This window comes from Dermacentor albipictus, chromosome 1, assembly GCF_038994185.2.
Source record: "Dermacentor albipictus isolate Rhodes 1998 colony chromosome 1, USDA_Dalb.pri_finalv2, whole genome shotgun sequence".
Lineage (NCBI taxonomy): Eukaryota > Metazoa > Arthropoda > Arachnida > Ixodida > Ixodidae > Dermacentor > Dermacentor albipictus.
The window spans coordinates 176551890-176572896 of NC_091821.1; the positions used below are offsets into that span (position 1 = coordinate 176551890).

General features: G+C 47.4%; 1 protein-coding gene across 9 annotated transcripts in view; it reads left to right on the forward strand.

Moving 5' to 3' along the window:
* LOC139052546 (cell adhesion molecule Dscam1-like) overlaps positions 1 to 21007 on the forward strand; it is a 1125159-nt gene that overhangs the window by 1095862 nt on the left and 8290 nt on the right. For 8 of the 9 annotated variants that reach the window (XM_070529666.1, XM_070529665.1, XM_070529658.1 and 5 more), the window contains 2 exons: positions 43 to 213; positions 5014 to 5228. In XM_070529666.1, coding sequence (XP_070385767.1) covers positions 43 to 213; positions 5014 to 5228 — 386 coding nt within the window. Of the gene's footprint in view, positions 1 to 42; positions 214 to 5013; positions 5229 to 11061; positions 13933 to 21007 lie in introns of those variants that run through there. The other variant, XM_070529679.1, reaches the window with a different exon arrangement.

The following is a 21007-nucleotide window of genomic DNA, read 5'->3' on the forward strand; positions in this document are numbered from 1 at the left end:
GCAGTTGCTGCTGTGTGATCACCCGGCGTGTGGCTCTCGCAGGCGGCCGACCGGACCTGCGCGCGGCGTACTCGGAGGAAGTGGTCGACATGAAGGACCTGGCCAACACGGCCGAGTGCATGGCCCGCTGCGAGGACGGTATGCACCACTCGGCATCGCAGATGAACAGCCGCTTCCCCCCTGCCGGACAGTCGATCTACGCGCAGAGGCCTGGTAAGGTCAGCACCAGGCTTCGCCCATACACACCCTCAGTCGCCTCTGTATACGGGCGGGCGAGACGGAGAAATTTTCGATCAGGCTGTTGGCTGTATAGCTTCCGAAGCGATGAGCTGGAGAAGGTATGCATGGTATAAATGGATACACAGACGGCGGCTCCGGCGACAGTGTATACCCGCTGACGTTCAACCATCCATATTTGAGTTCAGTTATCATATTTGAGTTCAGTTATCTGCCACAAATACCGGATGTTTCCGCGAAAACTGGCCATAAATTTCCTAAAGTAGACCACTCAAGATAACGATGCCATGTTTAAGAAACCTGATTATGGTTATGGCTGTCGTCAGGAAACAGGTTCTTTGTCTTAATGTTCTCACTAATTAAGTAAATACAGTAATTTAATGATTTAATTAGCGCATTTACGTGAGAATGTAAAGTTCGTAAGTATCGATGAGGTGATCTCATATCAGCATTTAAATCGCGCGAAAGAAAGTCCTTCTCCTAGCCCCTCCGGCATGAGAAGTTTTCTCACTTTTTCGGTTGGAAACCGGAACTGAGGGCTTGAGGAGCGCAGGAAACACGTGTATCAGAAACGTCAGCTGTTGACGTCTTATGGCGTCTCCCGGACTGCACCACGAAAGCCAAAGCATCTTCCTTATTTGGACGTGGTGATAATGGCTTGTGGCGTGCGCTTCCCTCACCACGTCATGGATGCGCCCAAGCGATGCTTAGTACATTAGCTGCTTAACCGCGCTTGTCAGAGCTTTGCTTGGTGACGCATGATATCGGGATGGTTTTTTGCTTGTTTGTTTGTCTGTTTGTCTGTCTTTTTGTTTGTTTGCGGGTTTGTTTGTTTGTTTGTTTGTTTTCACGTGTGCCTGCCATTTCTGACGAAGTGATGATCGCGCCCGCTGCGACCGTTTAGGTTAACATCTAGTTTGCTCATAATAGCTGTTGGCCAATGTTCTGGAATGCGACGTCAATGTAATCACCGCGTCAAATTAAGGAAATGCAGTGGCGCACGTTAACGAACCCCAGCTGGTCAGTATTGATACGGGGGCCCCCGCACGGGGTGCCTCATAATCAGGTAGTTGTTTTGGCGCGTAATACCCAAGAATTTTAAAGAAAAAACAGTAAGGAAGGGGCTTTGACTTGCATGGTACAGAACAGGAGACGTCATAAGACTTCAACAGATTACATTTCTTATGCACACGATTTTCTCCCCTCCTCAAGCCTCAGTTTTAGTTTTCCAGCAAAAGAAGTGAGAAACTTTCTCGAGCTGCATGCAGGGCTAGGAGAAGGACAATTTCTGTGATTTGAAAACTGATATGAGATCACGTCCTCAGTAGCTAGAAACACTACATGGTTCGCAGTCATGTAACTGCGATAATTAAGTGGAATAAATATTGCATTTAATTATTAAGTGAGAAATTTATTAAGTCAGAAAATTACAACAGATAACCTATTTCTCGGCGTCCCCCGTACCAGATAACCCGGTTTCTAAAATATACGTATTTCCGTCTCGAGTGCTCTGAGTTTAAGAATTTTTGGCAGTCTTCGCGAAAACGCCCACTATATTCGCGAATGGTCGCGTAGTGAGCACAGCTGTACAGCAAGTGGCATTCTGTGTTGTTTTGTCGCTCATATTCGCGAAGCCGGCTGCTCGCACTGCTGAGACTTTTCCATCTTCCCTTTCCCCCAGCGCAGAGAAGCTGGCTAGAGGAATGTGTCTCAGTTGGGCCTCTCTGCTTTTAATATAATCTAACTCTCCCTATTTCTCTCTCTCTCTATTTCTCTTTCTCTCTATTTCTCTCTCTCTCTCCGTCTGTGTTTCTGTCTGTCTGTCAGTCTGTCTCGACAGTCCACTGCCTCGTTTAATATTTCGTGAGTATTGGAGTTGACAGTGAAAGTCCACATGAAGGTCCCCATTTTTTTTTTGTCTGCTGAAAATAGCTGGTGATGCGGGAGTTATTGTAACTCATTTAGTAATTATATTTCTGGTTATGCTGGACAAAAGACCCCGCAAGTGCACTGGTATGAGCGTTGCTTCGTTTTTCTCTTTGGAACAGCCACCTACAAACACCTCACTTTACTCCCAAATTTACTCACACTACACTTCGTTCATTCACAATAAACAGGGTTAAAAGTTGGATGTCGATCATAATTTCTTTGATTATTGGCTCTCCTATATATGGAGTTCGACAAAAGACTACTGCTTTAGTTCGTTGCAAGCTGCTTATACTACTGAAACGAGAGAGAGAAAAAGTACTGATGTCTCAAATTTTTTTTAACGGCTTCACTCTTTAACTGTTCAGAATGCATACATAACTGAGAGTTCGATTAGCAACGATCGAATAGAGGACACCGCGCGCATACTGCTCCACTGAAGCGGAACTGATAACCTAACAAGGACAGTCTGAATATAGTCCTGAATCGTGTTCCTTGAAAGGGTTTTCAGGGAAACTAAGCACGTGAGCCGTCTCTAAAACAGAAGAAAATGCTGCAGCAAAGACCCATACACGTGCAATGCTAGTGTAGTTGTTGAATCGTGCGCTTTTTCCTTCTGCCAAAGTTTAGGCGTTGGCAGGAAGAACGTGCCACAGGTCGGCCGGTTGCTGAAAAAGAAAAATAAGGCATTGCTGCCCCCGAGCGGCTCTTATAGGTTAACTTTCCCGCACTTGTTGCCACAAAGCCACTTCTTTCTTGTGCTCATCAAGGCTAATTTTATCAACGCGTCGCGGTGACAATTCGCTTTCAATAATTTCGATTTCTTTTCAAAATACGCGGACTGCCTTTGAAAAGCGTTTTCAGCAGGGGCAAGTACACGCATTTTCTCTTCGCGCTTGCACTTTTGTCCCCGTGGACAGTAACAACACAGGCAGAGGTCGCAAAAAATTAGCTTTTTGCTAACATGTACTATAGCCTGCCTTTTTCATTTGCCGCCTTCGTCCAAGGTGTTTTCTTTTTTTTTCTCTCGAGAAGTAGGAGGTATTGATTCACCCGCGACTAGGTCATTCCCTAAAGTTAGTCCAACGAGCATGCTCTCCCGGAATACCGTCGTCAAGTTAGTGCGTCAGTCGATCACAAGAAGCGGGCCACGTGCCCCGTCTCTGACGGGACGGCGGGAGGGATCGAGCCGCTAATGTCTGCGCGACGCTTTACGCACATGTACCCGAAGCCGATAGCAATTTATCAAGCGGCCCGCTGGAAGCGAAGTGAAGGAGAAAACTTGGCCAGTTCACCGCCGTATAACCCGCAGGTTGCGTCGCACACGACGGCCGTGCGTGTTGTGGCGTGTGACGGCCTCTTTCGCCACTGCCGCTGCGCCTCATCGCCTCCAAACGTGCGCCGCGCACCATGCGTGGCATCCTAGATCGCATGCACGCGTCGCTGTTGCTCACCCACCTGTGAGTCTTGTTTCCTTCGGCGCAGTTAAACGCAGCGTGCGGCCTCCGCGAACACCGTTGCTTCATTGTGGTCACAGCGCCCGCTCGCCGTACAGCCAATTTCGGCCCCCTCTCTGTAGCTTTTGGATAATAAAGCACGTTCTGGAAAGTCATTTTCGTAGCAAGTTCCTTAACTTCGAATTCACTAAAATGTCGCCGACTGTTTTGTCACGTCGCTAAAAAATGTCACCGGTCGCAAAAATAGAAAAATGCGTCGCTAAACTAACCAACTCTCGGCCTTTAATGCTCTGCCTGAATAATATCCGCCTAGATTATCATTAGGTATACTCCCCCTTCCCCTCCAGTTACTTCTGCTTTTCTGTTATACAATGGTTTAATTTGAACTGTTTTTTGTACATTGTACAGACGTAAGCGATATGAGAGGGAACACCGAATTTATTTTCAATTATTACCGTTCGTGATGTGTGGATTCAAATCAGGCGTCTTAGTATGTAACATATGCAGCTTTCCCGTTGAACATTGTCTCATTTAACACATTATGCGGGACATGTGTGTTCAGCCATTGTAGCCTCTTGAAATAAATTTTTGTGTTCCCTTTCATGTTAATCGCGGGTGTACAAATCTGCCACCGTGTCGCAGTTATCATTGGGTAAAGCGATGGCTCAGTAGTTGATAAGAAATGAATTAACTTCAGCAGAAATATTTTTTGTCTTGTACTTAGCCTCTTAAGAAACAAACATGTAAGCTACAGATGCTTACCATGTGTGGGCACTACAGTCAGAGAATTTGCGACAAAAATTTACCAGAGGTAACTCTGGCGCTATGATTTCTATATATATTTCCCATCAACGGAATCCCTCTGCATCCCTTCCCCTCGTCCTACTAAAGAACTCCAAGTATGGCAGTTCAGCCAGCATAGGAATAATTGACAGAACATGAATTTGCCTAGACTTCGTCCATCTACCTACACACGGCTTTGTTACTTTGCAAATTGATTATTTTTAACAAACTATTGCTTTATAAATACAACTATTCTCAATGGTTGCGCATGTGCTCAATTATTGTGTATTTTTGCCTCGTAGTGTTTAGAGGGCTATGAGTGCCTGGAAATTTAGAAAGATAAAGCGTAATAAATAATTCCACAAGAATGTTTGATGCCACAAGAACGTTTGAAGATCAGTCAAATCCATGTATACCAACCATCATTCCCATGACAGTAGAGCAGTCGCAGCGCCGGAGTTCCCTCTAGTAGTAATGTTTGTAGGAAACTATACGTGGCAGCGGCCAACCACTCAGCGCTGTTGCGCGCGTTTTAGAGTTTGAACCCCGTGAGGCGAGAAACCAGGTTCGCTACAAAAGGGCTAAGTCTTTTCCTAATTCGTGCGCGCAGTAGTGGAAACCGAGGACGACCGGCACCCGTACGCGATGCCCTACGACGTGCTGCACAGCGGTGGGGGCGGAGGAGCAGCAGAAGGAGCCGCGGCGGAAGACGGGGGCGGCGCGGACGGCGCGGGATGCCAGAACCACCTGGACGGCAGGAACACGCTCAAGAGGCGCTCCGACCTCAAGGATCACCGCTCCAACAACATTTACATCAGTCGTCAGGTGTGTCTTATGCTGCCGTGCCAGGGACGAAAAGCTCACGCATGGTTGAGATCGACAGTTATGCTGCATTATAGGAGACGCTCTTTCCACTGTTTTCCTTCTATTTTTTTTTAAGCATTGACCAAAATGGAAAGAAAGCATAAAGCAAGAGTAGGACTGGGAGCGGGAGGGGGGGGGGCAATTGCAGAGGAATTCGGTTGATGTGGAATAATGAAACTGAAAAGTGAACGAAGAACGCAAGACAAAGATTAAGGAAAATGGAAACGTGCAGATATACATAGTATGAAAAGCGTGCACCAATGGTCACATGCCATCATGTGGTCTGCGCGCGCCCAGAAGCGCAACACAGCGTTCAAAGCCGTAGACGTGGCTATAGTGTCACTCGAGTTCAATCAATGTACAATAACTACGACGGCTGACATCGAAATTGCCGAATTTTCTTTTAAAGAAAACATCAGGAATGACTTAAAATTGCGGTAATTAATTTTTAATCACCGCCCTCGGTGCGCGTTTTACGTTCCGCGCGTTAGGGTATAGCAAGCACGTGTGCGAGACTGTCACACACTGCAAAGTAATGGTTACGAGCTCGTGCCTAGAAAGGGGTTTTGAAACTGGGCCGTATAGTAAGTATCTGCTGAGTCCGCAATGCGCCGCAGCGACTCCACGTGATTGTAGCATTGTGCTGCTGAGCCCGTGGTCGCGGTTTCTGTTCCTATAGCCTGTATTCACATGAGGTAGGAATGCAAGAATTCTTGTGCACCTATATTTAGCTGCTAGCTGGAGAACCTCGCGTAATCAAGTTAATCTGGACTCCGGCTTCCTAAACAGGCGTCGTGCACAGCACATTTACTGTTCTTTATACGCGGTTGGTTTCTGTGCTTCGTTTCATTTTCTCTTCATAACATATCCGACTTGGCCAGATTCGACGAAGAAACATTTCGAAAAGCGGTCTTTTATTGCTCTTTTTTTGTGTGCAAGAATGCGCGAGTGTTTTTGTCGGCTCTCTCTTCGGGACGCTGAGCGCGTTACCGGCGGCGCTGCATGTGAATCTCCGCGTATGCATGGTTGCAGAGGCATCATGGCTAGACGCGCTGCTTAAGGCTTAACGTAAGACGAGTTAAGGGCGACAAGAAGGCAGACAAGGTGAAGCGCTAACTCTCACATGGTTTGTATTTTTTAACGGCATGTACCTTATGTACGCATCCCAAACAACAAGATATAACAGAGAATTAAAGCGGACACAAAAAATAAAATAAAAAGGAATAAACGCAGACTAAAACTAGACAGCTCACTTCCCCGACAACATATGTATGCTTGTCTTTTGCGTTTTCTTTCTATTTTTCTTTATTTAGACAGACCAATTTAAAGTGTTTTTACACATCTATCAGTTACATGTATTTTAAGCGCTTCATTGATCTCTCTTTGCGTCTGGTCAGTCGATCGCGTGATAACTTTACTATCGGAAAAGCGAGGATCGCATGTGCATGCCGCCCAATGCGCAGCTAGATTTCCAGGGTGTGCAATCTGTTTGTAGGACTAATTATGTTTCCGGAGCCTTTCGTTATTAGACCTTCCCGTTTGATCTATGTAACTGCCCCTACAGGATAGCGGGATGCTGTAAACGACATTGTTGCTACATTCGACAAACTTGTTTTCGTGCCGGACCTCACAACGGCTGTTTTTCACCCATGTATTGTTTACTTTCTTGCAAAGACGTTTAACTCTCAACGGCACTGAAAAAACAACGCCCACTTCGTGTCTTGAAAACAATTTTCTTCAGTCTGTGGAAAACGTTACTAACGTACGGTCAAACTACCGGACGGCATTTGTTCTTCCTAGCCTTTGTACAATCTTCTTTTTTGTTTGTTGCGGTGATTGGTTGAATAGCCTTTTCAGCAACCGAACTGATCGCCTTGTCAGAGAAACCACTCTTTAACCTGGCTCTTTACCCAAAGAGGCACTTCCGCCCATTATGCCTGCACGACTTTTTAATGGATTGCTGCATGCAGAAGGTTGCGACTGCTCTGTTTACGAGTTTAGACTTCCCTGAATAAAATCTAACCGGTTCTTTTTCTCCCCTCGGCTTTTCAAATGCAAACATCAAACCTTGAAAGTGGCATTGAAACAGATCCATAATTCCAGGTTGACATGCCAGCGTATACGAAACACAGCTCCGCCGTGACAGCGGGAACACGCGCGTAAAAACAGGGCGCCTATACTGCGGTAAGTCAGGGCGCACGCCACGTTGCTGAAAGTGGTCACAAGGCGCGTTCGCTTGTGAACTGTTTTGCCTCTGCGGCTCTCCCGCTGTTCTCGTCGTTGCAAGTGGCCGCAAGCATGCCGTATGACGCTGGCAACGCAGGCGCGTGGGCCCGGTGCAGAGCGTCCTATGGCCGCGAAGCTCGTTCACTCAAGCGTAACCGCTCTGTGCCGTTTGTACTTGGGCTTTCACCGATGTGCCCGTGAACATGATTTATTTTCCCGCACACGATAACGCAACGTAAGTGGCCAGTAGAGGTCGCCGTGTTCCGAAACGAAACCGAGAAAGGAATGCCACGTCACAACGCCATGTTCGAAATATTTACAATTATTGAAACATGGAAAAGCAGGAACAAGAGCGCTTCACTGGCCCCTTAACGCCGTTTCGAAAAGTGCCCTTCGATACCCATCCCAACCCTTCTTTCGAACACCGTACACCAAGTGCCGCACTAGACGTGCGAGGGAGGCTAGCAGTCTTGTTTAGCAACTAAAATGCATATTTCTCTGTTGAGACGGTTGAGACAAGTTGAGAAGTTGAGAAAAGTTCGGAAAAAGCTAAACATGCAATTATTTCGTTTATTGCGAGACGCTAAAGCGCATGGAAAGTCGCTGAATTGAAAGAAAGCCCCCATCAGTGAAAAATATGTTCGCCGCTTCAGTTCTGCAGTTTCCAAAGTATTCCGCCGAGTTTAATATATCGTTTTTCATCTCCCGGGCTGCTGGAACAACGGTGGTTGTAAATAGCTTAGAAATTGCAATAAGAGAATCTGAACCGTTTTGCATCATCAAATTAAAGAGACCAAAAGGCGACATCGCCTCATCGAACAGCTTGCAGCTATGCTACTGAACGTGAAGTTCCGAATGAAAAGAAAATTATTCTGTTGTTTCACGTGCCAAAAACTACAATCTAATTATGAGGCTCACCTTGTTGGGAGGGGGGGGGGGGGGGGGGGAGGTGCATTGGATTAATTTCGGTGACCTGGGGTTTTAACCTGCAATCAGAGTGCACGGGCACAACGATATGCGGCCGCCGCGGCCAGGAATCGAACCTGCAACTTCGTGCTGAGCAGCGCAACACCATGGCCAACTAATCGCGGCGTGTATACATTTTGCTTCCCCAGCATGGTTCTTTATTTTGTTCCGTTGAAGTCAACATGAAAAATGGTGTTTTCATAGAGCTGGCAAGTGTACAAACAAACAACTTTTTTTTCTTTCGATTTTGTTTAACGTTTTGTTTTGGGACCAAATGAAAATACGCGCATTTTTCTCACGTCGAGCGTTCTGTTACTCGCCCAAATACGGGTACGTTTCAGAAGCGGCAGAATCTGGACAAACTTCACTTGTAAAACCGGAGGTACTTACACGTGTGTCGTTGAATGTCACGAAAGCAGCGAGGCTGCGAGAATCCAAGTCTTCTATAACGAATTATAAGGAAAAAGGACTGTAAGGTAACGCAGTAAAGACCAAGAGCTGGCGCCTACATGACATTCGTTTTACATGTGATGTGTTTGTTTCTTCGTTGGCTTTATTTGTTTTTTGTTGTTCTTTTCTAAATGGAAGGTTTCTGTTTATATTGCAGTTTTCTAAACGTGCAATAATAATTTTCGAAACTTCAGGATGTAACACTTTTACTGCTTCACGCATGACTGAAACAATACACTGATACTGAAAAATCACTTGTAGGTTAAACACTCTCGGTGGCGAGTTGACGAGCATGTGTATTTATTTTTTTAGGCGCTTTATTTTCTTCGTATGAGAACCAGAAGGCTCAGAAACTCCCTCCTTTACTTTGGAAACTCTGAACTGCAATAACTGTGCAGGCGCTCGTGGTCCGAGAGGTGCACAGGAGGTGTATAGAGCATGTAGCCCGAAACGATGTCCAACATCGAAGCCTCGCAAAGTGTGTCGCCTCGCACACCTACACTGGCTTTCTCTCTTCGCCGCGGTATTTGTAACCTTCCATTATGAACAGCCCTGTTTGCAAAAGATACTGGCTAGGGGGCAGGTCGATGGCATAAGGACGGCCGACAGCGTATCAACCCACAAATCGCTCGAGTTGCTCCGTGACAAGGTCACGGAACCAGTGGTGCGACTGTGTCGAAGAAAAAGAAAACAACGATTGCACGCCGCAGGCTGTCTTGCCGCAATCGGAGCGTGCGAGCCAATGGATCGATCCCTCTGGCTTTCTCCAGCCCGGCAGCAGCGCAGGCGCTGAACCGTTAATGGGCGAGCCGCGATAGACCCGCGCGTCTCGCCGATCCTCGCCTGCAGAAGCTTCGCGCTAATATATCTCGAAAGGTGAAGGGTGAAGGCTATACACCGAGCGATCACCGCGGGGATGACGAAAACTTCCGCTCGGTTAGCGCCGCGGCACTGTTCCAAGCACGGTCAGGAGATTTCCCTTGTAATTCGTCACGTATGGGGCAGGCGGCCGTAACGACCTTCCGGTCACCCCGCTTCGCGAAGGGCTGACGACTTGGACGGGAGCTGACCGCAAGTAAACTGCTTGTGGCTGATACAGGGCGCTGGCGAAGGACGGAAAGCGGGCGCGCGACATTTAGTGCGCTTCAGCCAGCCGCGCTCCCTTTACAGCCTCGGCTTACGCACTGAGTCAAGCATCTTTGCTCGTAGGCACAACGGCAACGCTTGCGCCATGTCACTCGCTGAGCTGAGCTGCTGCTCTTCGCGAACGGAGAATAAAAACGAAGGTTAGGAACAAGACTGCGGAAGTGTAGTGTCAAGGTTGTAGCTGTAGTCGGCAGAAAGTGTCAGCAGCAAGGATGCACTAGCCCAAATCATTCAGATAGCCCACAAAAGACAACGTACGACATCATTTAATTTAAGTGAAGCATTAAATAAAGAAAGCATACGGGCAATGAGGGCCGCATTCGTGGAGGATTTCTCCATGTGATTTCATTGAGGGCCGGTGCACCGAATAATGCGCGTTAGAGCGTTCTTGCATTTTGCCCCCATCTATTTATAAACGTGGCTGCAGCCGTACATAGGATCGTACCTATGATCGCATGCTCAGCAGCTGGGAAATTTATTACAATAAATAGTTGTAAAACACGTAACCTTAGCTTCAGAAGAGATTTAGAAAGACGTTGGCAAAGCGCACACATATCACATAAAAGGTGAGTCGACTTACGTGTAAGAAACAGAATATACAGTGCGGACTATTTCTAGTGAACTCTCTTACAAAGGCAAACTCGGTAATCTCAACGCGTCTTCATTCCTGTAATTTTTGCCGGAATGTGTCTGAGTGTATGAGCATGCATGCACATCACTGATGGGGCACTTTCCCCAGTTTTCCTAGCGTATCGTACCTATATAACAAGTCTTCAAGGCAGTTGATCTTTTTTTTTTCTTTCACATGTCTTACTTTGACCCTTTTGAGCTGACGATGTTCTTCTGTGCCTGGTTTTGATTGCTCGTTCTCTTTTCCCTTTTACCTCCTTCTTTTTCCTCACTTCCTTCTTTTTTTTTCAATCGTGACCTGCCGCGGTGCCTGACGGTATACAACGTGCGGCCACGGTCACCTTGTCGCTGCTGCCCCTTGGAATCGTCGGCACAGAGCCTGTCCAGGACGAAGCCACGAGACCGGCCTTACGAGTCCCTCATGGTGAACATGAACCCGTACCCAGCTGACGGCACGACAACGTCGACGCTCTCTAGGAAGGACCAGGAGGACATTCAAGTGTGACCCCGGAACGGACGCCGAACTTCCGCTGTCGCTCCTGCTGCCTCATCCCGCAGTTCGCTCAGAACTCAGTGCTCACAGAAACCGGCGTCAAGTGAACTCGACGCGCCAACTGTGTGAAGTGCAGCGTTCAGGTTCCACCCCCGTCGCAGAAATCATCATCCAGCTTCGGTTTGCTCCGTCCTTTGTGGTGGACGACAAAAGGAACACACTGACCTCTCTTAGCTGCACCAAGGAATCATCCGATCACGTCGTTTGCTTTCCGTTTTCCCCGGGACAAACGCAGTCTTAGTCGCGTTTTCCTTTTAGCAGAACATTGCTGGTAATTGCAGCAGTTCTCGAGTTCGTGAAACCTGGGACTTCTACAGGTGTCAGTGTTACAGAAGTGCGCCTAGTTATGAAATAACGCGAGGCAGGCCAGTCATCACAGACAGGGAACGAAGTCGAATCTGCTAAGTTATCGTCGATCTCTCGACTAATCACAAACTCCTATAAAGCTAAGTATTTCTTCGATGCAAATGTTACCGCTATTCATACTCCATTCGGAGTAAAAACAAGGAGACCTGTGGCAACAAAAAAAAACAAAGTGAAGAAAATGCGAGAGAGAAAACTGTGCTATAAAGGAACAAAAGAAGCCGGCAGGAGTAGCAAGTTTCAACGCTGAAAACGCTCCTCGTGGCTTCTGCGGTTTTATTTGTCTCATATCCGCCGCCCTGGTAGGAAGCGCGCGGAATAACCCTTAGCACCAAGTATGCATGCTCACACGTATGAATGCCCGCGGGACTAGAAGTGAGGACAGCCAGAGTCATAACTCAGTAAACAGAGATGCGAAGGCCAAATGCTCCGCATCTGGCGTATTCTCGTCTCTCCCGCGTTATGAGCACTCCATTATAAAACGCCGTTCGCTGCCTCGCACTCATTCAGTCATTCTTTTTTTTTCTTTATTCGCTCTACAATGACCTCAGTTCTCCGACTATTGCAACGCTGTCGTAAAGTAGCATCCAACCGCATGTTCGCGCGTCGCGGCAGTTCAAGGACAGGTCCTTGATTCGAAGCCGCATGTCGTCTTTACTATAGAGAATTTGGCAGACCTGTCCACTCGTTGAGGCCTTTTGCCATTACCGATGTTGCAACATGGAAGTATGGAGTCTCCTTTCACAGTTTATTTTTCTTTCTCTTTTTTTGTGTGTATGTGCGTTCTTGTTTTGTTTTCTTGGTCTACCTTATTTCACGCACTTGCTTTCGGCCAGCAGTGTTTTGTCGTCTTCCATAAAAAAAATGTAGGCACACAACTTGGAGGCATACCAGATCATTTTCTTCGATTACCCCAGGGACCAGGGCAGGCTTAATGAAATTTTCATTGATTTTCTGATATTTTTTTGAAGCTTTATTTTTCTAGCGTGAGCGAGTAAATAAGGAACCTGATTGCATTTTTACTGGGTATGTGGCATTCAAGAGATTAGTGCAGTGTTGAAGCTAATGCGAGGAATTTTTAATTTTTATTTCGTACACGTTATTCAAGTATTTGCTGCTTCTTCTTGTCATATATTGTGTGACAATACACGGCGACAGGCTCGTCATTTACTGCACTCATATATTATCAACAGAAACAGGCAACACAAATACGTTACGTCAAGAAAATAATATATTTGAGTGGAATTAAACACACAACAGAAAAGAGGAAGAAAAAGAACTGAAGCAGGAATTGACCTGCCTACATTATTCTACACTGAACCTGTTCGGCAACTGCGTTAAGGTGCCCTGATACCCAGAAAAACATTGCAGAAACTCTTTTAAACAAATTAAGAGACGCTCTGCGCCCTGAAAGGTGACCACCGGGTGCACCTGCACTATGATATAGATACTGCCCTCGACCATAAGGAAAGCCCAACATTTACCCTACTCCTACTACAGTGCTCATCGGTCCAGCTTTTGCGCTGGATACCTGCCAACATTCTTGTTTAGAGAGGTTTGTGTGAAGCGCATGTGTGTAAGGGAGAGAGAGTAACTCGGCTTGAGCACGAACAAACGAATGACAGTATGTAATTGGCGAAACCTTTCAGGATAATCATTATTCGCAAACACTGTTCTCTGCGAGCAGCCGTGATGTCGTAACCCCACTGCCAAGCATCCTTCTTTATCCCCTCGTATTGACGCGCGCGTAGTTGAATTGCACTCCAGGAACGTAACTGATCGAAAGGTACCATAGCTGTACTGTATGGCTGCTTTCTTTTATTGATTTTTTCGCGACTCGCTTCACACAGCCCGAGAGTAAGAGTGTGCCAGCTATGTTAGTTGATCGGAGCGAGCCGGCGGATGAGTGAATCTGCGGATGAGCAGAATCACCATTTTATTTTTCTGTGTGGTTTTTTTTTTTCCTTGTGAAAGTGTTTCTGCCGTCGCGATCTGTGATCTCGAACAGTGTACACCGGCGCCCCGCTCCACCTGCCGAGCGTGCCGCGGACGTCGTTCTCAGGATTCACTGTTTTGTCACTGACGCCCGCCGTGTGTCGTATACCCGCCGCCGGCGCCTGGACACTAACAAGGTGAACGCGCCCGAAGATTTTGGAACCAGAGACCATTCGATTACAGTGTGCATCCACGTGCTTTGAACTGTTTTGAGTTTCGCTACATAGTTAACTTTAGAGAAACTATTTCCTACCACTGTTAATACATTCCCGGAAGATTGAAAATGGTTTTATACGCGGTTGAAATACATAATAAAGATATATTCGACAAAGCGTTCATGCTTGTTTGAACCTATACTGCGTTTCGTTGCAGTCTCTACGTACTTATAGACACTGCAACGAAAGTGGTGAGACACACAGATTCAATACTTTGCGAGCCATAAGAGCGTTAATCATCTTTATCGAGGAGCTGCAGAGATTCTAATGTTATTGTCTTTTGATTGTACCTTATGCCTGCTAAGAAACATTGGTCTGGCTTCTGAGAATCACCGATGCGCAAACTCATGAGAATTTACTCTCTATTGTTCGGCCCCGTATATAAATATCATGCACTACTGCGCGTGCAATATCGGCAAATGAGTGCCAGATCGCGATTCATTCAGCCGCGAGTCGCATGTGGACCCACGATGAGCCGCATGGGGCTCGCGAGCCTTAGTGTGCCTCTTTCATTTAAAATTTTGCCAGACTTATGCCTGCTCCAGTCCGACGGGGTGGACATGGGTATAAATTTTGCTTCCTTTCCTTTTTAAATTTCTACACTGAATGGCGGTCTCTGATGTACATGTAAAGAGGTACGCATGCTCAAGCCTATAATTCGAACCTGCCACCAATATATGCCTTCACAGTGTTCGCGATGGTGCAAGGCAATGCATTGCATCGACATTCCCCACGTGGCAGTTGGGTGTCACAAAGACTTTGTCACGCACGGGTCCATTCAGCGGCAGCCAAATTCCGCGCATTCTTTGCAAAGTTCTGGAGGCATGCGGCCCTCGTGCGTGTGCGCCTCCTTGCTGTTCGGGCTGCTGTATGGCTGCGCACCTGTGGCTGTGCTCTCAGAATGCATTATCGCTGTTTTTCCAGACTAAGGAACACTAAAAATACTCAGTGCTCGAGTCAACCGGAGAGTTCTGCAAGCGCCAACCGAGCCATTTAATGAGGGTGCGCAGTCTAAACGCCGCCTATTATATTTCGCTTGTACAGAATGTACCTGTTGCAAGTCGCCAATCAACGCGTCTGTTACTCCTCTCTCTTCTGTAACAAACGTCTCTAACTAACAAGCTCTAGAGACGTCCTTATACATTGCCGCAGACGAAGAACATAAGGTCGCGTCACTCATGCTGATCCCCCGAGCTTGCTGCACCTTGTTTGGTATGCTGTCAGTGCAGCGGCCGCCGGCGTTGTCCTCGGGTCGGGCCGTCGTGGCCGGCCGCGTTCTTGTCGAGCGAAAGCTCGCGGTCGCCTCTGCTCCCTCGCCCACTTTCGCAGAGTCCGGAGGCCGCAGCGGGTCTCTTTGTGCGCATACGTACACACACCGTGCACACACGCACGTCGCGGCGTCCATTCGAGGAGCTCTCGTTAATTGTACGCACGGCCGGCGCGCGCTATGCATCGCGGAGCAGCAGGCTTCTGCGCGTCCGCGGCGCTGGGGGGACTTGGCCTCAGCAGAGGCGGCGGCGACACCTTTAGCTCGCGCTGACCTCTCGGCGCGAGCGAGGCGACCCCAATGCGCCCTTGCCCCATTGTTCATCACCAGTGAGACGTCCAGGTTGCCGCTCCCAAGACGTATATCGAGCAGCGAGGTTATATATAAAGCGGACCGCGCTCGGTAGCCTCTTGCACATTCATGAACGGCTGCTGATCCGGAGTGTCGCCGCCGCGCTCGAGTCTCCGTGTCAGTGCACCACCATCCTAATTCGTGCCGGGCGCCTCTCCGTGCATCGACGAGTGATGTGAATATCGCCTCGTCCCTGGATGCCGCTGGCCGACGACCAGGAGACTCGATGGCTTTCTTCTGGCTACCGGTGAGCTTCTGGGCTGCGCCTTCACTCCTCGTCGGAAGAGCACCTTTGTTGGCGACTTCATATGCCCGCTTTACGTCATCTGATGTCGTCAGAATGCACTCTGCTCTCCGAAGCATGCAATGTGGCTGCACGTTTATGTGTCATCCAAAAGCAATTGGAAGGCACAGATCGGCCGGCACATCTGTTCGTGTTTTTTTGTTTTTTCATTGCTTTCGCACAAGGTCAGGGTTATTCGCTCCTCGCCACTTTTATTTTTATTGCTGCAACACCTTTCCTCCTCCCTCTACATGTAGTCTTACAAATATTTATTACCCCGACAGCTCTTGTGTAGTCAGACATATCGCTTTAAACGAACTAACCATTAGCTAGGTGCGAGCATTGTGTCAAAGGAGGGTTTAAATTCTAGTTGGTGCTCAATAATTGGTTACGGCATATCTTGTCATGCGCTCTTTTGAGCAGTTACAAGGGTGCTTGTGATGTGAAAACGCAATATCATAGAACTGGTATTGCCAACATGAACGAAATCATGACAGAAAACGAGAAGGAGCACGAGATTCCCGGTGCGTAATTTAACCTACTAACGAAAGTTCAGCAGTTCTGTAGTGTTTGATGTAATTCATAGATGACAATGGCGTAGCCACCACGACCTGCAAACGCTCCTTGTGTTCTACGTACGCCCTGTTATAATGCGCACGGTTTGCCTGATTGCCAGTACATTTAACTTGTGCACTTTAGCGTTACAGCTTTGCCGTTTGCTGACCAAAAGCAAAATCAGAATCAAACATCTTTTTATTTTCAAGTCTGACCATTAAGGCAAAAGGAAAGAAAGATGCTTGTTTCTGCGGCGTATTTTTGTCGTTGTCACTACGAGTATACTTACTTTTGTGCTTCAATGCAAAAAAAAGGATGTTTTGTTAAAAAACTAACTGGAACGCCAATGCATTTTTCCGCAAAGTTTTGGAATTAATATCTCGAAACTTATGTCATCCTGAGAATTCGTGCCAAGTGTATCCACCTTGCGAACTGCACGGCTAGAAATTGTAAATTGCAGTATGGACCATAAAGTAATTAGTTAAAACTTAATTTGTGAACTTGTGTCCATTATGAAATTTCATTTTTGTGCAAGTAATGTCCGCCTATCCGAGTAGACCAGCTCATGAACTAGAATTGTGCTATCTGCCAGAGGCAACCTTTCAAATTTTTTGAGAGTTCGCTGAAACACCCTGTATATTAGAGCGCTTGTTAACATTCCGAGAATCTCAATTCTCATCAGTAGTCTTCAAATGACCTAGATTCGAAGACTCCTTACCTTCATCCATACATTTCCATATGCGACACTTATCCAACATCGACTTTTGAATGCCCAGCTCATTTTTTACGTACATGCATGCACATAGAGTACAGAATGAAGTCAGGGTATAGTAATGAGATATTTCTGAGGTTATCACGTGAGTGTGACGGTGCACTCACAGGCAGGCAAGCTGCAAGCAGAAACAAGGAATAAACTGTGCACAGTTTATCGGGCGAACTCGTGCCCTCTATGCCAAGATACAGCTCAGCGGCGTCGATAACAAGTGCTGTCGGAGCTAAGCTCAGCTCATACGACCCGTTCCGCGCACATTTCACGCGCTGAGGCACCGCATAGAATGGCGTCGACTTGGAATTTTCCATAAGCGCGTCTCTGTAGCGACGCGCAGTCAGCTTGGCTGCAAAACGACAAAGAATCCCAGCGGACGCGCACTCGTTTGAGTTCTGCTCAGTTGGCTCTGTAACGGAGCCGAGTTCAATATTCCGCTGCCGGGATGAGCGTTTTGCTCAAATTCTTAGGATCACAGCGTTTCGTACGATAATTACTAGAAAGAACTCTAGCGCTGCGATGGATCAGCCACCATGCGAATGATGGGAACGTATTCTCGGACGATCGCTTTCATGCAGTGCGCGCTTATGGGCTGGTTGAGACTAACCGGATGAGATTATTGCCTGGTTGAACACTACGTCACGTGAAGGCGATATTATCGCCGAAAGTGGACGTCCCAGAATACGCCCCATGCATGGTTCGCCTACATGGATTTGCCTGATATTCGTGCTCGTTGCTTCAGACACTCTTGTTCATCTCTTTATTACGCTTTATCTGCCTTCATTGGCCCGCATTCCATTCCTCTCTCAAGGACCGACGCCGCGAAACAACTTGGCATTCTAGCACCCACGATCTCCTTAGCAGAGTGGAATACCGCACATACAAGGCGCACAAGACTGCACAGACTAAACCCGTCACTTCAACTCAGACCTCCAGCCGGTCTGCACCGACGTGAAGCGTCTCTTCTGTGTCGGTTATGGCTTGGAGTTGCCTTCACGAATGCCTACTCAGCACTAATTGGAATGGCTGATAGTCCTGCATGTGATCTTTACGGATGCGAGGAGATTGTGTCATTGTCCTCACTTTCAAGCACAAAGACAGTCATTGTCCAACACATTGAGGAAATTAGATGATCGTCCTCTGAGTGAAACGACAGTGCTAGAGCACCGTCCGACCGATCATCGGTTCAGAAGGCAGTGAAGGCGCTTTTGTGCTTTCTCAGAACTTCTGCTTTGCGCGAGCGGCTTTAACTCAAGTGCTGTCCGTACACGTATCTACACCTTCTCTCCCTTCTCTCTCTTATCCTTCTCCCTTTCCCCAGCGTAGGGTAGCCAACCAGACTATTGACTGGGTAACATCCCTGCCTTCCTATATTCCTCTCTCTCTTTCTCTCTCTCTCTCTCTCGCTCTCATTGGCCCGTATTTCAATGCAATCTATAATTTTTCTTAATTTTTAATGCAGAAGACAATAAGACTTTGTGAATACGCATAATCAAGGCTAATTGCAGCGGTTCGGCTTGTCCGTGGGTTATTGGTGTCAATATCGAGCTTCTGTGCTATAGAGCTTCTTTGTTCGAATGCTGCCGTCGGACAATTCTAATAATCTTTATTTAATTATTAGCAATGCATTATACTTCGTTAATTGAAAATGATCAGCTTGCAAAGTCACGAAGCCGTTAGAAGCCAGAAACACGAAGTTCAGGCAAATCCACGTATACTAACCATCATTCTCCTGCTGGCTGAACCGCCCTGTTTGCAGTTACTGCAGACACTAGTGCCGCAGTTCCCCCTAGTAATTGTATGAAACTCTACGGTCAGAATACACCAGTCCAAGCGGAGCGGACCGTAAACGCTCAGCTATATAGCTTGACGCTTGCGTTTGACCGAATTTTAAACAGCTTTAGCTGAGCGTTGCTTATGGTCCGCTCCGCCCACATTTCACGGGCTCAGGTGCCGCAGGGAACTGCGAGCTGCTTTACTACGCTCATTCCACACTTCTGATAATCATTTATACCAAAAAAACGGGCGACGCGCATATCCACTTGGCTGCGAAACGACAAAGAAACCCAGTGGTCGCACTAGCCGGAAGGACCAGTCGGTTCGACCCCGGAGTGAGGGCTTCGCTGCCGCGCCCACTTAATATCTCAACATTAAAAAGAATAAATAAATGCGAGTGCGCAAATACACAATGCACACCTGAATTACACGAAGTAGCATGACATCAGCACACAGAACGGCGCACAATATAACCCGAGTTGGCTTGATATGACAGACGGAATCAGCTGATGTGGGAGAAAATGTGCGCGTCCACAAGAGATAATACGCGCTTGCAAGTACAACTTGTGGGTTACCTACACGCTTTAATCTTACCTATATATCGAATAAACAATACGACCTCCCCCCTCTCTCTGCATGCATATTGTGCAGCAAGCTGTACTCGAGTTACTGGATATTTTGTTGCACCGCTATTTTTTTTTTCTTTCTGCCTCCCTTTTTTATATACCCTTACAGCCCCATTAGAACAATAAAAAACAGCCGAACGCCGACCCAAGTGGTGTTGTCAAAGGAGTTCGCGCCCCAACTTCCACACGGAAGCCTCATATCACTCTGGGGAACACACCATGCGGAAGCCGTAGCGTCAGTAATTTAATAAACAACGATTATAGATATAACTGCCTGCCCGTCCGTGCACGGAGACATAAAAAAAAAACAACTGGCGAAAAAAGATTATTGGCTCTTCCGTAATCGAGAGTAGGTGTAAGCACGAAATGGCAACCGGCAAAGCAGATTGGTTGGAGATGATACTGGTCACCATCTTAAAATGGGTGTAGTGCATGTTCTCAACGGCACACCACACCCCACCGCACCGCACCACGCCATACTGTGCACTGGTCCATATGGACACTGCCCAGCTAGAAGAAAAAATCGGCTGAAGGCGGCACGACAGGTAGCGAAAGATGCCAGGGATGCCCACTGCCCAGCTAGAACAAGAAAAGCGTCTGAATGAGGCAACACGCAGCGTGGCGCCATCTCTCGAGGCGACGCAAAACCCGCACCGCGAAACTCACGGACCGCTGGCGTTCAACAGAGCACAGACAACCCTGTCTCCGCGCCAAAAGATGACAATTAAGTGTATGGTGCCCTGTATCTGTCTCTTGAACGTCGCCCTCTTGAAAACGACAAATAAAATTTCAGCGTACTAGAAGTTAGAGCATGAGTGATATTGTGGACATACATCAGGAAGAACTCGGAAGCAACATTTTTCGCTATTTCTTTGGCCAGTAACTAGAGTGTGTAATGCGGCCCAGTACAAAGGGTCGGGGGCCAGAGACCTCATTTTCTTAAGTTTTGACTGGTCGCCCGGATGATCTTGCTTTGCTCTCTCAACTTGCCCGGATAACGGCTCTGGATTTTAGCGCAAGGTCACTTGAAGGTTGCCGACACCGGGAGCTAAAAAAACATATCATGCTTATAACGGAACAATTACTATCGGTTAATCGCACAGACAGTGAAAGCTGATGTGCAGTTTCAAGCCAAAGTTTTTTTACCAATGGCACCCCAAGTTCTTTTTTTTTTACAGCCTGGACATGCTGGTTGAAACAAATTAAGTTCTACAGCGTATGTGCGCATCGTCGAACAGTGCAATGTGTTGAAGCAATTCCACTTGGTACAGCTGTGCTAAAAGAAATTTTAATTTCTTTTTTTAATGCCGTGGTCTCAGAATTTTTGCTCACGAGTGTGCAGTGCTCAGCGATCGAAACGCGGTACTCGGACAACATGGTGGCCGGTACTTTCTTGCGCCACCGGTGGGCGCTGCTGACACTGAGATGGTGCATTTTTGTGTCGCGTGAAAGCGAGCATCGTGACTGCGTTCGGCCTCCTCGCTGATCACTCAGCGACCACCAGTGGCGCAAAAAGCACCTGCCGCCATGCTGTTTGAGTATCGCGTTTCAATCGCTGAGCACTGTGCCTGC